The 20,054-nt window shown below is 36.2% G+C and overlaps 1 protein-coding gene across 3 annotated transcripts in view; it reads left to right on the top strand.

Moving 5' to 3' along the window:
- LOC142345593 (uncharacterized) overlaps positions 1 to 20,054 on the top strand; it is a 124,088-nt gene that overhangs the window by 14,698 nt on the left and 89,336 nt on the right. For all 3 annotated transcript variants that reach the window (XM_075397720.1, XM_075397719.1, XM_075397717.1), the window contains exons 2-10: positions 450 to 642; positions 1,172 to 1,253; positions 2,721 to 2,833; positions 3,353 to 3,410; positions 7,940 to 8,025; positions 8,471 to 8,537; positions 10,660 to 10,811; positions 18,191 to 18,263; positions 19,183 to 19,220. In XM_075397720.1, the coding sequence (XP_075253835.1) occupies positions 506 to 642; positions 1,172 to 1,253; positions 2,721 to 2,833; positions 3,353 to 3,410; positions 7,940 to 8,025; positions 8,471 to 8,537; positions 10,660 to 10,811; positions 18,191 to 18,263; positions 19,183 to 19,220 (806 nt within the window). In that variant the 5' untranslated portion in view covers positions 450 to 505. The remainder of the gene's footprint in view (positions 1 to 449; positions 643 to 1,171; positions 1,254 to 2,720; positions 2,834 to 3,352; positions 3,411 to 7,939; positions 8,026 to 8,470; positions 8,538 to 10,659; positions 10,812 to 18,190; positions 18,264 to 19,182; positions 19,221 to 20,054) is intronic.

The raw sequence follows: 20,054 nt of genomic DNA, 5'->3' as shown, positions 1-20,054 counted from the left end.
GTTTTAAGATTAGAGTTGCAACCGTCTGGGGAATCGAGTGACACTGGGCTAATTTAGTTCAAATTTCTTTAAAATTACTCCTTTCCCACGGATACAGTATCTGATTGCCGAAATGGAAGAAAGCCTAATTGGTGATTAAGTAATGGTTAAGTGACTCCTGCTTGAAGTCACTGAGAATTTCTGGCGTTTATCGAGAACCGCGAAGCGGTTTCAGATATTGAGTCAGATTTCGAAGTGACTTTTGCAGAGTCACTTAACCATGCTTAAAACACGAAACGCGCACGTTTTAAAATGACGAAAGTCAACGGATGTCAACTTCTGGCTAAGTAGGAACTTCTGGTTTTGTAACTTCTGGCACTGCAGTCTTTCGGCATTTTTAAATGTGCACTTGAAGGTTTTAATTTAAGAAATGTTTCTATCGATACTAATAGATGATTTTTGTTTTTCAGTTGAATTGGTGACAAATCAACAACTCTCGCCTTTATATCCTTGTTCGGATGAGAAAATGGACCCTAACTTCCTCAAGTGTTTGCCCGTTTACTACCTGCCCGATTTGATGTTTGGCAGATTGAACATTCCTTCATCTCGTTATGTGGAGGAACTGCTCTTGTTCACGACACACGGACGACAAATTGTGGATAAGTGAGTTAGGATGTACAATCGTGTACATCTATTATGATTGGGGGGGTTACAATGATGTACAGCTGTAACGAACGGGGGAGTACGTACGATAATGAACATCTGTAATGAGGGGGGGGGGGGGGCAATAATGTGCATCTGTTACGAACGGGGGAGGGGGGATAGTGTACATTTGTATTGAACCCTCTAATGAAGGGGGTACGGTACAATGACGCACACGTACCATGAACGGAGGGGGGGGGGGGGGGGGAGGGGGTGGGGTGGCGACTGTGCACCCTTTCACCACGTGAACATTGTTGATTTGTTCATAAGTCATAAGCTTGTGTTATAGCTATTGGCTTGCATAGTCTCCTGTTATCCATTACTATAAATATGCTCTGTTAAAGGAGTGTTAAAATGTTTCTTTTCTGACTGTCATATTTCACCCGAAAGTTTTGAATCTAATTTTAATAATAGGTTGAAAAGAGTTTTTACGTAACTGTTTTTTACCTTAGGTAGATGTTGGTTTTTTTGTGTGTTGCATGTGTTTTAGGGTCCTGAATTTGGAGTCGTTCAAAGAGTTTATCGAGACACATCAAATCTCAGCTGAAGATCTGAAGAGAATTCCCTTGAATGTAAGCCTTTTTTTCTATGATTTTTTTCTCGCTCTCTCTTTATGATGTGATGAAGAATGACAAATTTCATCTCATTCGGTGCGGAAAACGAAATATATGCAATGCTTTGCAAATTATGCGCAGATTTGTTAACCTTTTTAATTGACTCTAACGAAGTTTGAACCAATGATTGCAGTCGTGGTCAGAAGAATCGAGCCCCCGTCAGCCGTTCGATTGCAATTCTTCCGACATTATTCGGTTAAATTTTAGATATTCTAAATATTTCTTTTGACCACCTCGGTAATGCGAGGCTTGAATTTCCGGTTGTTTAATGACAGTTGCAAAAGTGATGGCACGAACTTGTTCAGTTTTTGGTTCTTGTTCCTAACTGTAAAGTAATTTTTTATCACGATTTATATCTCTGCAAATTTTTATCTATGAATGGCGCGATTCTTGCCTGATTTTTAGATGTGGGCTTCAATTTGCAATTATTTATAATTATCTCAACCCCCAAAAATGTCAAATAGAGTGCTACTGATGTAACGTTTTAGCAATTAAATATTACACTTTTTGAATGATAAAAATTTTTCTGGCGATTTGTTTGCGTTGCAAGGTGGTCTGAATTTTAATTGATGAAAAATTACACTAACGTTCGATTACATTTTCTTGCTGCCGAAAGTTAAGAATTACATGTTTATGTTCTTCAGTATTTCATTAGTTCAATTGGTGCGATCAAAGCAAATTTTATGTTGACATTGTGGTTTAACTTTTAATTTATTTGATTTCCTTTCGCTTTTTGACACCGTCGAGGTCTTTTTAAAGCCCTTGGTGTGTCACATTGATACTGTTTAAGATCGAAGTGTTGTCCGCGAAAAGATTTTTGTTGGCAATTTTGCTACTAAATGAAGGTCATACTAAACTGGGCCGATGACAGCCCCGTGTGGTACTCCGGAAGTCAAATGTTTACTTCCGCAAATACTTACTTCCCTTTACTTCCACAAACTGATGACGGCCCTTTAGGAAACTTTTTATTAAAGGTAGACAATGACCTCGGATTCTATAGAAACTCAATTTATGCCTTAAAATTTCATGGTCCAACTGTGTCAAATGCCCTTTGAGGTCAAGTAAAACCAGCAATGGGACTTCTTTGAGCTCTTTTAACGCTCCTTGTTTTACTTTGTTAGGGGAACAATCTAAATATAGCTTAAAAACCGAATTAATTATCACTGAGCAACTTGAAACACCCATTATAGTTGCCAAATATATGGTTCTGTAATTACCATGGTCGTTCTCGTTGCCATTTTTAAATAAACAGATCACTCTAGCAACTTCAAGTTGGTCGGGATAATAATTTTCTTTCAAACAGTAATGATTTAAAATCTGGATCTGTGTGAAGAATCTGGTGTTCTAGAATCTGGCACTGTAGTGATCTGGTATTTTGAAACTGGTACGTCAGTGTTTCAATTTAAGTTATATCAACTCTTTCAGAGATTACATCTGGATGGGACTCCAAAGGTTGGAACTGTTCTGTGTGTCTTGTTTCTCAATTTGTCGATGATGAATTACTCCTACAACGAGATATTCTCTCTCTACTCTCACTTGTAAGCATTTCCACTTCTGTCATTTTTGCCAACCCATTCCGTCCACTCCAAAGAGCAGCTACTAAACTCACTGTGTTACGGCCACTTCGGCAAGCAGAGGTCTGGGGTGATTAGATCCACATTTCTTAATCCTTCTCAATTCTTAAAAACAAACTTCTCATTTAACTTTTCCTTTCTAGATTTTTTTTTCAAAAATATAACTAAGAATGAATATTAGACGCGTGCTTTCTCTGAGTTCAGACTCAGCGACTAAATGCAAACCCAATACAGAGAACTGATCTTCGATGACCCCCTCGATGACATTTGCTTTTTTTCTACGACTGGTAATGCGAGAGTCTTTAACATAATAAATTCCTACTAAAACAAACCATCCCTTCTTTGAACAGTCCCTACGACCCAGTTCCCACCCAGATCTCGTAAATTCTTTTGTTCTGTTCAGATCTCTTTAAGAGCGACAGTACTGAATTTTTAATGATACGTTTTGTTCGTTGCCATGTTTTGTTTGATCTTTCGTTTCAGCACGATCGCTGAGTTGTCGGGTCTTTGGGAGGACTCTGAAAAATCACAAGAAGTCAAGGTAAGCTATAGGGTTCTTGCATTGAGCCAAGCGGGAGTACATGGGTTGCGAGTCTGGTTAAAAAGGACGAAGAGTGTCTCATGGGAGCTTGATTTTTCTTGCTCAACGGGCTGCCGGACAAAAAAACTGTAAATTGCTCTCAGATAAAGCCAGCAGCAATTATTTAGGTCCGGATGGTCTCGTTATGCATTTTATATTTAATCAACATAGTTACTAAAGGCAGACAGTAATTTGGATTATCAAATCAAAAAGTCAAAACGGTGGAAATAGTTTCAATTTAACGGCGATTACGCGCAATTATTGTTAGTGCTCCGTTTCCTCAAAGAGAAAACGCAACCTCTTTTAACCTTAGTTTCTGTCATCGGAATTTGAGAGATCATATCGTATCTTGTTAACTCAATTCAACTCATTGAAATTGAATGCAAAAAACTCGGTGTTATTAGTGTTTGACGACTCTTGCCTGCTAAAAAAGGAATCAAAGTGAGTCGAAAGATCATCAGATCAATATACTTTTAATACCTACCGATCTTATCTGACCAGTTTATGTTAGGTTACGTTATTCCTTGTTAATTGATCCTATCAAAAATAGCTGGAGAATTCAAATCACATGCTTTATGAAACCGGTCAACACATTTTAAGTTGACCGACTAGCTCACAAGGTTGGTTTGATGTGAACAAAATGAAGTCATGGAAATTGTGAATTTACATCATAAAAAAATAAAAGTTGCTCAAACCTTCCGCGATGAAAGTGGCGCACTTCAAAAATTAGGACTTAAATCTGATTACTATTATTGCGTAATAAATTAGAGCTGTTGAAAACTTTAGGACTATCTGCTTGTTGTAGTTTTCAATGAATCTTTTTTTATAGAACTGTTATAACTTATTTTGCTGTGTTTGATGTATTGCGTTGTTGGCATTCTGTGATCTGTGAGTCAATAATTTTGGAAAATAGATTTTATTGAGTTGTGGTCTTGATTTTTGTGTTTCCAAATTGAAGTTCTGCAGAGAACTCGGTTTTATTGTTCTTGGTTGTTTTATTGTTCTTTTATTGTTCATGTTGTAACTTGAGATGTGATGTGGTTGTTGTTGTTATTGTTATTGTTGTTGTTGTTTTGTTGTTGTTGTTGTTGTCGTTGTTGCTGTTGCTGTTGTTGTTGTTGTTTTGTTGTTGTTGTTGTTGTTGTTGTTGTTGTTGTTGTTGTTGTTGTTGTTGTTGCTGTTGTTGTTGCTGTTGTTGTTGTTGTTGTTTGTTGTTTGTTGCTTGGTATTGGTGTTGGTGTTGTTGTTGTTGTTGTTGTTGTTGTTTTAGTCACTATGTAGTGGTGTTGGTGTTATGTGTGGATTAGATTTCTGTCAATTTGTCAGCAAAGTTTTCAAAGATTATTGTCTTCTGTTTTGATTTGATGGAGTTGATTTTGTCTTATCTTCGTGCTTAATCTATGACTCGGCTGTTTCGGTTCCGGACAAGTCAGTGTACTTGTTACTATTAGAACGTCTAAGTATCTGCGTACTCGATTTCTCTCAATTTTTTTTGTTTTTCGAAAGGTAAAAGTCCTCGAGCGCGAACTCGTACAGAATCGAAAGCAGATCATCTTTTTTCAGATGTTTCGGTTTCTCTCTTCATTTTGTTCTTCAAAATAAGGTCTGAGGTGTACTATTCCACTAATTGTTGCAAAGTGTGGGTCGTTTAAATCTTCCTTCTTGAGACTTTCCTTTTTGATGCGAGAGGTGTTAGAGTCAGATGTTATTTGAGGATTAAATGATTAAGGTTAGTTTCTTCATTCATGCGATCTAACGAACCACAAGTTATTGGCTGAAAAATGATAGAGAATAAATACATAGCGCTTCCGTGACGAGTGTTTAAAATTTTTTCATTGCGTAGCAGACTTCTAAAACCATCAGCAGTGTTGTTTGCTGTTTCAATTAGTCGCTCCTGTATCCTTCTGAAAAGTGGTGCGAGTGGTGAATTCAATTACCGAATTTTTATGTGCTCTAATAGTTTTTCAGCGATCTAGTTGTTATCAATATTAACATTTTCGAACTTTTCAGATGCTGTTCAAATGCTTCTTCAGACTTGTTTATGCTGTTTTCATTGTTTTTCCTTTTTCGAAGGTTGTTGGCTCTGGATATCGTACTTCTGAATTAAATTCAAAGCAGATAACTGTCCGTATTTAGGCGAGGGAAAACCTATAAGGGTCGTACTCGTTTTACTAGATAAGCTGGACCTAGCTGTTTTGCTTCTCATTCTTGCAAAAACTCTCAGCCTTTTGCTACTCCTCTTGAAGAGCTCGAAATAATTCTTTTTTCTGCGTCAACAAAATTTAAATGTGGAAGTTCAGACATCATTGGCGTCCCATTCTGCGGTCTTCGTCTACAACACATCAAAAATGGTCCGGTTGAGTCTTCTGAAGGTCTTGAATGACTTTGAAACTTTCTTGCTGGTAGGCTATGACAAATTCCTTTCCCATGTGTTGACATTTGTTGTTGTGGTTGATTTGAATAATTAACTGTACTGTGATCTATGTTGTGGGCACGATAGTAAGTCTTGGAGCACAAGAAATTGGCACGTATTTTAGCCTTCCTTTGGCTTGCAAGTGTAATTTATCTATGTAGGTTGACAATTTTAGATTTGGGTTGCTTTTTGTTCCCGTTGTTGTTGTCGTTTTTATTTCACACTCTTACGCAGAGCTGCAATGTTGTGAGATCCTTAGGTTTGTTGGGTGGCGTTCTGGCTACTGTGAGCTTTTGAAAACGGTGTTTTTTTTAAAAAGGTGTTTTTCTAAGCAATCGTTTAAAACTACCTCGGTCGGTCGGTTTTACTACCTCGTTCTTATTTTTAGTTAATTTTATTTGGGTTGATGTTAACTCGTTTGTTTGGTCAGACCTAACTTTTTAGGGTTCTGATGGTCTTATTTTCCTGGCTTCTTAGTGTGCAGTGTTTAGTTATCTAATCATGCGGCTTGTCTCCATTTTTCTTTTTTTTTGGAAATTTTTTCCAAGTTTTATTGCCACGGTTTGGTACGATTTCATCTTCATGTTACAGTTTCTATAGTGCCAGGCAGTCCTTCTTATCTATCTAATTTTGTGTTAAATTCTGAAAGTTGCTGAGCTAATTTAAATTTATAATTTTCAATTATGCATGAAGAAATTCTTTCTTTCTATCTTATCGATTGGTTGATTTTATCGATCTTAGTTGTGCTGCAATATCTGTTCAGAAATGGACTGAGCAAAACCTTATGGTCATCTATGATGATACAAGAATGCAGAGTTTGGCTCCCATCGTTGCTTTGCTGCCTGTAAATAATAGTTTAGTTAATTTTTTTTGCTCTATGCATGCTATTAGAGATTACATAAAAACATAGTTTGCGTTCGCATTTCCTTCAACTGTAGTATATCACAGGTGAATGACTGGTGACTCAGTATATTTGATGCGTCTTTCAAGGCATAATGCTATTTCCGGCTGATGGGTCCGGTTTCGAGTCATTTTTTTGTTGCAGTGTCTGGCTGGCATGTCAATGGCCGTCTGGTCCCGGTCGGGGGAGTTGCCGTTGTCGTCTTTCTTCTTCAATTCATTGGGTTTTTTGTTTCAAAATAGGATCCTTGTTTCAATTTCTTTATTCAATCATTTCTTTCGTTTCGCCACGTGCACCTTTGTTTAGCTTGTTTTCAATGATTATGATTCGATTTTGTCTAAGAAATCATGTTTACAACATTTAGGCGGCAAAATATGCTTAAGAATTATCACATCGATAACATGGCATGTCACGATCTCTTTTTCTTTTGCTGTAAGTTGTCATGAAACTTGGCCGCTACTTGCTGATTCAATTTTCGTCCCTGTTTAATAACTGTTTCAAGAGCGCTTCAAATTCGAATAGAAAATGGCTAGTATAACCCTATCGGTTCAAAAGGTGACTGCTTTTGGTAAAAATTGTGTCTGCTGCATTCGTTCAGTATTGATATCCAGATTGTGGTATGTATAAAAGGCGTGTCGTTTTTTTTATCCTACGTTTGCTCTAGAACTTGATTTGTTTTAGCAGGTATGTGTTTGTCGCTTGCTGAAAAATTTTGGGTCATTGCGGAAGAATTTTGTCAAATTGAGTGCGCCTTTTCCGGGCATTTATTTTAGGCAATGTGTCTGTGTGACGGCTTCCTCCCTCGTCTTGAAACTTTGTAAGAGGTTCATATAGAAATTTGTCAGTATTGACTGAATGACTTCTAGCAATGTCTTCCGGTTGTCAAGTTGGCGAGTTCTTTTGCTCGGTAGAGTAATTTGGTTTTTCGTCAGAAGAAACGGGCTGAATCGATTAACCCTGAGAGCATTGAAAGGATAGAGTGGCGACTAAATTGTGCTAATTTTTAACGTCTCAAACCGCATGCCCCCTTAGTCTATCTTTAGTAGTAGTTCGTCTCCGCGCTACCAACCCCCCCCCCCCCCCCCCGCCTGAGTACGCTACAAAAGAATCGAGCTCCTTTCAATTATTTAAAGGAAGCCCGTTTTCTTTTGTTGGAACGTTTTGTTTGTTTTCTAGGAGTACATTCAAGCAATGAAAGGGTTGAAAGGAAAACCCAAGACCTATGGTCCAATGGCTATAATGGAAGACATCCCAGGCCAAATGTAAGTAACTCGTCTTTTCTTTATTGATCATAATCAATTTTGTTCCAATTTGAGATATGTGCTGACTGAGTTTCTCAACTAAAATGAAATTTCTGAGGATGTTATTTGGCTTACAAATTTCGAGTTTCCTGGGGACCTGGATAAGAGGATTCAACTTAAGCAAAATTTTTTCAATTGGTTATAATTTTCTGAGATGTGAATTTTGCCGAAAATATGAGCAAACGCTGTTAAACATCGGATGTTTGCAATTGTTTACAGCTTGTTAGCAGGTTTCAACACCGACATCGAAGTTCTAAATTTTAACCTGATTTTGAATTCCAGAGGAAAATAGTACTGCTGCAATCAAAAGCTATAATCAATAATCTTTTACAGCAGTAAAATTAATGTCATTCGATTATTATTTATTATTATAATTTTTTGTTGAATTCTTTATTTTCTGTTTCAGAGATCAACTAGATGGTTACTTGTACAGAGATTTGGAATCACGTACTGTGCTCAATTTTGTTTTTCTGGTGAGTTGCATTTTTTTTAAGGAGAACATTTGCAACATTATCAATAGCCGCAAGGCGTTAGCTGGGGTTCTTATTTTTCTTCTCTTGGTTTTTATACTATTAATGTATTGGGGCGCAGTTTTTTAAAAACTGTGCACACGTTTTCTTGATTGTTGAAGTCAAATTGGAGAAGTGAATTTGGTCACGCTGAAACAGGAAGTGGAGCAATAAAGATAGTTGTTTTCGAAATCGAATCGAGTTTTAGAGTGAGACATCTGTGTTTGAACAAAAATTCACTTTCTCGGTTGTGTTTTTTTGTTCACATATGACAATTTCATTTGATTTCTATCACTGTTTTCAATTTTTTGATCGTTTTGTTCTCAAAATAGTTTGTTAAATCCGATAATAGCCATTTCTAAGCCTGGTTGTCTGTTTACTCAATGAAAATGCTTTGAATTGTAAGTCAGGCCTTGTCCTGCAAGTTTTTTTGTCGTCAATATTTTTTATGACCATATAACGTCGCAATCACTTCTGCTTTTTGTTTAGTTATTCATGCAATTTCGATTGAATTGTGGGCGTGACGTAATTGTTCACTCTTATTGGAAAAGTTTTTTCACCTTCCAACGGATTTGAATTGTATTGCTCTTTTTGTTGGTGTACATTTTTTTCACACAAATCAGAAGTGAAATAAGAGCATTGATTTTAGTTACTCGTTACACTGGATACTAAATGGATCAAAAAATACAGTAGATTTGAAGCGTGATTGTTTTTTTCACACTGCCATTAAATTGGAATGCGTAATTTGGTGCTGGAACATTAAATTGGTGCTGGAACAAATTTATGGTTATTCATAGTTTTTTTTCGCGTGCGTCAAATCTGTTTTGCGTAAATTTCTTGACTACTATTAATATAATGCATGTGAAATATATGTGAAATTTTGCCCGTTTTTTGTTGATTTTGTTGATTTATCAATTACTATGTTTTTTGATAGTTCTTTAGTATTGAGGCATTGGTTCCGGCTCATAGATAATAGTTATCATGACTTTGACACTATTTGTGTTCAAAAATTTTAAATATGTTTTAGTCTGCGAATATCTATTGCAATTTTTATTGTCTCCTGTTGCATTTGTTCTTTTTAAGGACAGGTGTAATTGGTTCTTAATGGGGATTGAGTTATTGTTTCCAACCTAACGTTTTCTATGTCTTTCACGCTAATTTTGATCAAGATTTTTTGTCTGATTTTTATATTTGCTATTTGTTGTTCACTTTTTTGTCTTATCTCTGTCCATAAATGACACGTCTCGTCAGTAACTGAGTAGGCTTTAGTTAATCAAGTTAATCGTTTCAATTCATAGCTAATGCTGTTTATGATGTATACGCTATTCATTGTCAGAAAATATTATCTAATTGAGTTTTGTTAGTATTTGTTGTACTTATCGCTGTCTGATCTCTCAGTCTTACTATTAACAAGTCTCTTCGGTCGCTAATGGGGATCTTATCAAAATAATCGTGTCAAAAAGTACTGGCAAAATTTTGAGATTTTGGTCATATTGGTTGTTTTTGTGGTCTTATTGTTTATTTTAAGAAATAACCGTTCTGATTGACCTCCCAGTGGGACTTAATTTTATTCAATTTTTGGCTCCAACTTTTAGCAAACGTTGCTACTGAATGAGACACTGTATTGTTTGTTTTCAAAAGGTCAAAGTGAATTTGTGAATCTTGCCTTCATTTGTTCTATGATTCCGCTTATGACCATCATAGCTGGTAAAAGGTGATTTATGACTCATTCAAGATTGGCCGTGCTATGCTTTATTCATTGGCGTGATTTTCTGAGGATTTGACTCTTCTGGACCAAGTTTTACCTGGCTATTTTTCGTTTACCGAATAGATCGTATGAGACTGATCCTTGTAAAAGGTTTTTTAGTGGTACGCACTTACTTTTCGCGCAGTCAAAGCAAATTAGCAATTCTTTTCGTTTCTTTTTACTTTTTAAAAGTAACGAAAAGAACGAGATCTACTTTTTAAACTTTATCAGGGTCCATGTAAGGTGCTTTGTTTACTCGTGCATAAATCTTTATGTGAATTTTCTTGTGAACTTTTGATCTTGAAATCGTTGAATTGCTGCGAATAACGACTTGTTTAGAGAACGCGAAAATATCTGCTCGGACTGAAAGGTGTGTTATTTGAGCCAGAGCGTATATGGCCAATTGAGGACAAGAAAGTGACCAAATTCTGGTGGGATACAGTGGGAAAGCACTTTCAAAACAACCTGCCTCTTCTTAAACTTACTTTTAGGTAAGTTTTTTGAACAGTCAAAATGACTTTTGAGCAGTGAAATGTAGTAAATTTTTCACGGAGCTCTTAATGCACAGTCCATGGTATCACTGTCGGCATTAATCGTGTTCGAGCTTTCCAGGAAATGGCTGTAGGGAACCTCTTAGTACGATCCTGACCTTTTCTGTCCATCTTCGCTGGTGAATGTGTTTTATGGGAAAAATGAAAAGTTTATCGTAAAAGAGATATGAGAAACTGAATTAATCAACCTTTCAAAAGAAATGTTCAGTTTTTTCGCTCTCTTTTGGAAGAATTGAATCTTAACATTTCTAGAGTTTTTTGTTTTTCTCTAAGCATTTTCTGTTTTATTCTGACTGTTTCTTCGTCCGAGTAATATACTGAGCGTCAAAAATAAGTTAGCAACCCATAGTTTTACAAAGTAAAAGTTCAATTTGTGACGCAATATTACCCAATCTTGTCAAATTTCGGAAACAATTTTTACACCGCTTGGCTAGAGGTCTTGCTTACTTAAGAATTTCTAATGATACGTAACGGCAATCGAGGAAACAATGTGAATAAAATAGTGTGATTTGTGACAACTTCTTTTTATAGCTGCGAAGCTGTAAGCTGAGCGAAGCTATATTGCGGTGCTCTTGGTTTTTTACGACTCGAAGAGGAGTATTGGTTTTCTTAAGGTTTTTTTTTTTACCGGAAGTACTATTCGTTCAGACGATGTTTTGACCTAAAAGCGAAAGCGAGTAAAATTGCAGTGTGAACTAATTTTTTCTGAGCGAGAGAAGTTTTTTGATCATGCGCTGCGTTTAGTGAATGACTTTTTGACATTGAAAAGTAGTTTTTGACTGAATGGCACATATAGATAACCGTTTTCAGCCGTTTTTTCGTCTAAGTGGCCTAGTTTTTTTGCTTGTAATTTGGTTTTTTGTAGAAATAATTTTTAATCGATGCTATGTTGAAATGTAAACCCGGGAAATTGCTAGCACAGTATTTTGCATAGCCTGAAATTGCGTTTCAAATGCGAAATTGGCACATATTTCTTGATTTTTTAGTTAATTTTTGGCTTTTTTTCTATTAATTTCTTCATTTTTGGATCTTTTAGCTGTTTTTTGTCAAAAATCAGTTAATATGGCAACTTCCCTTTGATAATTCATATACTCAATGCCTCTTTCTACCTCGATGTAATTTTGTTTCATAAAATTTTACATTTGCTTATCCGATTTTCGTAGTTTTTTGCAATTTTTTTTTCAGTTTTTTGTTTGTATTTTGCATTTAATTACTAGAAATAGTATTTTGGGGAAGATGAGGGACTTTAATTTCGTTTCAATAAAAATTCAATCATTTTTTGGTGTTAAGTTTTTGAAAAAACAGATAAATTTTTTTCATAAATGCAGTCTTAAATATTTTTGACGACTTTTTTGCAAAATGTTTTATTGTTTCTCATGTCTGAATTCTGCTTTTTCTTGTTTTATTCTGTTCAGCAAGCTGGATTTTTGTCTCGAATGACTCGTTGTCTTTTCTATGTCTCGAATGCTAATCAATGAAATGCACTCGTTTTTCTTGATTTTTTTAAATTTGATTTTTAACTTTCAAAAATCAAGAATTGGTCTTTTTGTTACGGTGTTCCTAACATTGTGTCCATAATCTTCACATTCTCGTTTGTATCATTCTAGTTTTGTCCTGGCACCTACTTTTGTTTTCGTTATATTGATTTTTTCAGTTGTTAAAAAATTGAATGAATTCAGCTTTTTCTTAGATCTTGGTTTCTTCGGTTTGCAATTGATTTCATTCAAAATAAGGCAGTACTGGGAGTTTGCTAGAAAGTCTTTTCCAACATTTTGACTTATTACTATTCATCGCAATTTTATTCCGGGCTGGGTATTGTTTTTAGACGATTGTTTGCCTTTGAATATTATTCTAATGCTTTTGTTTTTCTATGATTAATTTAATTTTTGAATTAGTATGAAATCTTGTTGTCTAGCATATATACAACAAGGAAGAATCATGTATTATTTTTGTCTTAATTGCCGTGATTAGAAATCTAATTGTAGTGGTTCTCTGATTCGTAAGTTTGAGCACTCTTTTTTGAATAATTTTGACTTTCCTGTCTTTTTTGAAAAGTTTTTATCTGCCGTTTGCTTTCGCGATCTTTTTGAGATCAGAATCATTAATTATCTGAGGGCATTTGATGGCCCTGTCAGCTTTGTCAGGCTATTAGTTTTTGACCATCCTAAATATTTCAGACTTTTTTAACGTTAACCAAACGTTTTCAATAATAAAATTTTGCTGCATTTTCTTTCTCTTGGTGACAGTGGTTTAAATTTCACCGATTTTTAGATCAGACCAGCGGAGGTAAAGAGTTAATGGTTTAATACAGAAGGTAATGGCTTCAGCTGCAATTACGGTTTTGTTAGTGAAGTTTTGGTGCTTCGAGTCGCTTCCGGAATTCTTCCGGATATGTTTTACAATTCAAAGAATTTGAATTGTATTGGGGCGCTGTCTTTTTTTTTTAAGATCTGTTCACACATTTTCATGATTTTTGAAGTCAAATTGGAGTAGTGATTTTGGTCACGCCGAAACAGGAAATGGAGCGAAAAAGCGAGTGGTTTTGCGGCGTGAAATTTTTTCGCTCTAAATTTAAAGTAGAGTGAGAAAACGGTGTTTGAACAAAAATTCGCTTTCTCGCTAGTGGTTTTTTGTTCACATGCGGCAATTTCACTTTGATTTTTACTGTTTTTTCGATTTTTTGGATCGGATTTTTTTTAAATGGTTTTTCCAATCTATTCATAGTCCGTTTTATGTCTATTTTTTTAGTCAATGAAAATTCTTTGAATTGTACGTCAGGACTTGTCCTGCTATGTTTTTTTGTTTCGTCGTCTGACGCTGTTTTTTCGTTTTACATTTATTCACACAGCAAAGCTAAAAAAAGTCAAATTTTCTGAATGACTTCTTCCTCTCACTAACGGCATTTGCGTGCGTGACGTCATTTCTCACTCGCTTTAGCAAAAGTTTTTAGGTTATTTGCATGATTAGATTTTGATCGTACGTGACTTACCTCACTCAATAAAACGACTTTTGCACTTTAAAACTTAAGTTTAGTTTGAATTTATTTATGGTCAAAGGAACTCATTTGTGCAGTAAAGGTCCCTAATAAGAGGCTTCTGCGGAATGAATTTTAACAAGCTTTATTAATTTATCGCTGAATGTTTTTTACCTAGTTTTTTGAGCGGCGTCGATTTTTTTTTTAAATTTAGATTTGTATCTGTTTCTATCTCTATTATATGGCACGCAGGTCTATTCTTTCGCAGCTATTCCGGCAATCTGCCGGCTATGTTTCTTGTGAAACTTGATGAATTTCACCAACTTTATATCATATAAAGTTGGTGAAATTCATCCAAGTCGCACAAGAAAAAGAAGTTGTCACAAAATCACACTATTTTGTTCACATTTTTCCCCTATAATGTTTAACGCAAATGCAAACTAAATCATAGTTGAGCATACGTAAAATATTTGAGCTTTCTTTTAAGAATAAAACTTGGAATAAGTTTGTCAATTTTACATTGGCGTATTTGATAAGCTACCGTTACGTGATATCTGAATTTTATAAGTAGGCAAGACCAGCAGCTACAGGGATCAATGGTGTGAGTGTTTTTCCTGAAATCTATTGCAAGATGGAGTAACATTACGTCAAAAGTTGAATTTTCACTTCGTAAACGAAGGAGGGTGTCAACTTATTCTGACGTTCAGTATACATTTCGTGACTTCTCATCTTGACTTCTCGAAACGGGATAATTTGTTACAGCCCGAGGACATCAAATTGCTCAGCAATTTTCTCAGAGCGCTAAGTATGTGCATACTTCGTCTCTAAGTAAGCGGTTCACCGAAACTGCTGAGGAGTCATAAACTGATGGTGTGAAGTGCAATTCTTTTGAGATTGGACCCCCTCCCCACTTACGAACTCCTCGCTGCTTCAACTATCCCACTCGATCTCTGCTGTATAGGCGTAAATTTATAGTGTAAATGACAATGAAACTTAAGTACCCGCTCCCCACGTATGCACCCTCCTTCACCCTGGTCCCCCCCCCCCCCCCCCCTCCTCTTCCTCCGCACCTTCAGCTTTCAATTTTATTTGAGAGTCGAAGGTCCCTTGTCGCCTTTGCCCGGTGAAGATAGGCGCCCTGAGTTTAAGCTAGCAATTATGAAAGCGAACTCCTTGCCTGTTGTTTGGGAGCATTTCATCCGACATTATTAATTGCTCTCAAACAATGTTTGTAGCAATTCTATTAGTCCCGTGGTCTTTTTATGCTCTTTTTCGCTTTGCCAGTTTGCGTCTGACGCTTTTGACTTTTTGTCCTCAAAAACGGTATAAACAGGTCGCGCTCAGAGGGCTTTGAGTCCTCTTAGAGCCTTACAGCTTACTAGTCACTAAGTATGCGATGCACCGAACCTGTTTAGGAGACATAAGTTCATGGTGTGAAGGGTAGTTTTTAAGAGTTTGACCCCCTCAATTCACCCACCCCCCCCCCCCCTCAGCTTACCTCCACGCCTCAACCCTCCACCTCATTCCACCCGTAATACAAAAGGTTTGACCCCCCACACACACCCGCGACGCTGCCCTTTTGTGGGAATTCTTTTCATCTCGCGGTCTTTTTGTATTTTCTACCATTTTGCCCTATTTGCCCTATAGAACCCTTTTCAGCATTTTTGTGCAACTTTTCAGTAGTCGAGCTTGAGCTTTTTGCAGTATTTTCTGTCCATTAATTAAACAAGAGCTGTTTAATTGGTATTGTTACTAAGAAGAGACACTTCAAATTGGATCTTCAGTGCAGTTACTATAATATGAATTAAAAAAATTTGTATTTTTTCAGGTTTCTGTTTTGTGCATATTTCAAATGTTGTTTAGGGTGTCTTTGACAGGCATTCGGTGAGTCAGTGATCGAGCACAAAAATTAAAAGGGTTGTCTCAGGATATTAGTTATATTAGTTAGGAAGCAGCATTTAGAATTTTAAAAACAAAAAATTTAAAAATTGCTGTTCAAAATTATCGCTTGATCGTTTTCGTCCATACATTTGTTTCCGTTTGACTTCTCGATTGACTTTTTTACGCTTGATTTTTGATTTTTGGGGTTTTTTGAATTGCGTGCATTAAGGATATTGAGTCTGTTGCTAAATGAAAACCGATTATGATTGAAGACAGTACATAGTCCATTTAGCGTAGTGGTCAAGGTCACCCGTTCTTAGTTTTTGTACCATAAAAATACCATAAAGGTCACCCGTACAAGTTTTTGTACCATAAAATTTTCTCTAGCCTCGGCAGTCGTTCGAGAACAGTTCGTTCAATGTTAGTGGGTTTGTATTTTAAGCTGATTGTTCTCCTTTTTAGAGGCTGAATTAAACATGTTTATCAAATTTAATGAAGCTACGGAAAATTTTAACACTTTTGACACTTAATTTTTCTCTATTTTTTCTAACTGTTTCATCCCCGAAGGGGGCCGGGGTTTTTTATGGAAGTCTGGCGGCAGTGTTTTTATGCTCTTTTTAAATTAATTTTACTGAATTTGTGTTTCAGTTACTGAAACTCAAATGTAAACTCAAATTTTCTGAAGTTTTTGTAAACGGAACGTTAGCACTCAAATGCTCATTTCATTTACACAGAAAAATTCTTTGTCGGTTCGTATCAACCGTTAATTTAACCTTAACCTTAATTTGAAATACCGGAGTGGAGAAGTAAAAGTTAACCTACTTCTCCGCTCTGGTTTTTCAAACTAAAGTGTTGGTTAAGTTCATGGTCGATACGAATCGACAAACAGTTTTTCTTGATTTTTTTCCTTACTTCTTGGTTTTTATTTCTCAAAAAGAATTGAGAAAGGTCCTGCTGCAATTAATTGAGCCTGCATGTTTTTAATCAGTCATACCATTTCTTCAATTCAACTTCTAATTTTTTGGAAATTATATAATAGAAACACAACGAAATGAAAAGAATTTGAAAGCGTTTTTCGTTCAGTATAGCAAGTTTGAATAGCAGATCATTAATTATCAGAGCCGCATTGATTCTGCATTGATTTTCAGTCTCGGAATACAAATGCAAATGTGGCATTCACTTGTAGAGTGAAATGTAGATTTAAACAGACTACGGGAAGATAGTGATTTTAAAAGAAAAATGAAGTTAACTGATTAGATAAATTAGTAATTAGTGTATACGCTTTCTGAGGACTGATATAGGTAAACAGTTTGTCATATTTAGCCTTACTTTTAATTTCACCTAAAGTGTTGCTCCATACTGATAATTTTATGGTCACAGAAATAAAAAAGGTTCGATTATCTATTTGGTAACAGTAAGGTACAGGTACCTTTCAAGGCTACGTACGGTTTTAAAAAATTTCGTTCATTCATTTGTTTAAAATTAAATTGTGATGAAAAATAAAACCCTATGTCGAACCGTGATAATTTGCAACACCTGGATTTTTTCCTTCTCTGCCCCCCCCCCTCCAGCTTAGTGGGTGCGTATTTGCACACCCCGACGCACGTGCCATACTTCTTTTATATAATGGTTTACTATGTAATGGCACGTGCTCTGAAACTTGGGGGGGGGGGGGCACAAGCGGAAAAGATCCCAACGCCTCTACCTCCACTTCTGTTGAGTTTGAAAACGTGTCAGGAAAATAAGGTTTCTAAATTAATAACTTAAAAGTGGGGTCTTCAAAACTTTTCGATTTTTTTTACCTTACGTTTGATATTTGCTGAATCTGTGTGATGTTATTTGAAACATTCTTCAAGTTTTCCCCATTATTAATCAGATTAAAATTTGGTTTTTTAATCTGAGCGGAATCGTGAGAAAGTGCTAAAAATGACAAGTGTTTGAAAAAGAATTTTTTTACCGCTATTTATTTTCGAGAATCTAAAAAACTGAAAATGTTGCTTCTATCTAGGATCAACTGTTTTTCAAAGGCTTTTTAGATCTATTCTGTTTCGGCCTCTGTAGTGTTTTTTTTATGTCCCGGGTTACAAAAATTGTGCTATTATATAGCATGTTTCTATGTAAGAAAATAGTGCGTGCGTCGGGGGAGGGTAAAAGATATATGCGCACTAAGCTTGGAGGAGGGGCGAGGAGAGATCAGAATAGATCCGACTTTTTAATGATTCCACTTTTGTATCTCTGCGAAAAAGAAATCGATGGGCCAACATTAAAAACAGAGAGGCTTTAAACGGTTACAATCTGCGGCCCTCCAAAGCAATTTAATAAAAATGAAATAAAATTTTGAAGTTTTGCACCATGCAATATATGCTTAACATGCGCACTTTAAATTAAATTTATGTTGGTGGGCAATGAAGTGAGAATGAAATAGCACTGCCCGTGCAATGTTTTACAACTGTTAGAATTTCAGGGGGTTACCAGCAGACATGATGAGAGAAGCTGATGAAAATTTCCTGAAGTGGTCTTTAGCCGAATATGTCAAAGTATGTACCCTTTCATCATCCTTTTTTCTTTAAAAAATGGCGTTAAAAGTGAACTGTTCTGTACGGCTTTAGAACCTACGTTAGGTTTATGGAATTCCTCGAGTTTGTTCAGACATTTTGGTTAAGTTCTTAATGAATTCTTGGGTAACAGATAATAGTTTGTGTTTCTACTTATGCTTAATGTCCGTCTGAAATTAAGATAGATAGTAAACCCCCTACCCGGCGGTTGAAGATTATGACACTCCAGAATTTACTTTGACACTTTTATAGATATATGGGCTATGCAAGTGATTATGCAAAAAGAAGTTAAATTATCTTTTGTATCATAATACAAAATACTGACATTAAGCAAGAAGTAAATACAATTGATACTCGGAAAGGACTGGTAACTGGGCCGTTCGACCCTCATTAAGCCTGACCTATTCACTCTTGAACTGGTTAAAAATTTCAACCTAAAAGAGTAATTAAAAACGCATTAAACGGTTCACACATGATAATGAATAATGAAAAAAAATTATTTGTTCAGGGTAGGAAATAATTCCTATGCTGACTATTCATATTTTGTGAGTTGGTTATTCTTCAAAGACTTTTGGGTTAAAACGAGTTACAATCAATTTTATCAATTGATCAACAGGTTTAAAGTTATTAATTAGTGGGTTCATATTATTTGCACCCCCCCCCCCCCAGAAGCACGTGCTATATTTTTAATATTTTTACATAATGATTTACCATGTAATCACACGTGCTCTGTAATTGGGGAGAGCATAACGTACGGGGAGGGCACAAACGCAAAAGATCCCAAAAATGATAGTTATTTACTTTATTTGGAGTATCGGGCTTGAGGGATTTTGAATCTGCCCCCCCCCCCGCCCCACCGTATTTGCATGGAATTGGGGCCTGAACAGATGAATGTTTTCAGGTCGAGCAGCTGACTAATCAATATGCGTGCGAAAACAGGTGAGCACTCTACTAAATGAAGCATTACTAAGTGTACATTAGACTACTGCCTTTCAACGTATCGTGTGATTAATTAATTTAAATAAGGCCAGTGGGTTACAGAGAGTGACAACGTTCGCTGTATGAATTATAGTTAAAACATCCACGTACACAGTTGAACATGCCGAAAGTCGACAGTGCCAGAAGTCGATATATACTTAGCCAGAAGTTGACGTCCATAAGCTTTCCTCTTTTTAAAAAGCGCGCGTTTCGTGTTTTTAGTATTGGACTTCAGTCACTAAGAACTTTTCGGCATAAAGCGGTTCGACATGAAGTCAGAATTTGGAAGTGACACCCGCTGAGTTACATAACCATGCTTAAAACACGAAACGCACACGTTTTAAAATGACGAAAGTCACCGGAAGTCAACTTCTGGCTAAATAGGAACTTCCGGCACTGAAGACTTTCGGTTTTTTAAAATGTGCACGTGAGTGTTTTAAGCAAGGTTAGATGACTCAGAAGTCACTTCGAAATTCCGGCTGAACATCTCGAACCGCTTCGCAGTTCTCGATAAACACCCGAAGTTCTCAGGGACTTCAACCATAATCGCGTAACCTGTACTTGAAATGACTTGTGAATGCTCGTTGAGTACTACAAAAATATGAAACTGGAAGAACTTTGGCCATGGATCGGGAGGTCAGTGTTTCGAATCCCTGTGGGGTCGAGGTTTTTTGCAGCCATAAAGAAAAGTTGATCTATACTAAAGACCATGAATTAAATTACCTCGCCTGTCGTTCAAGAACAATTCTTCCGACATTTGTCGGTTTATGTTTATCAGACCAAGTTTTTCGCCAT

The sequence above is a fragment of the Convolutriloba macropyga genome, chromosome 9 (assembly GCF_964194025.1).
Source record: "Convolutriloba macropyga chromosome 9, txConMacr16.3, whole genome shotgun sequence".
Classification (NCBI taxonomy): domain Eukaryota; kingdom Metazoa; phylum Xenacoelomorpha; order Acoela; family Convolutidae; genus Convolutriloba; species Convolutriloba macropyga.
This window is presented reverse-complemented; position numbering and strand designations above follow the sequence as displayed.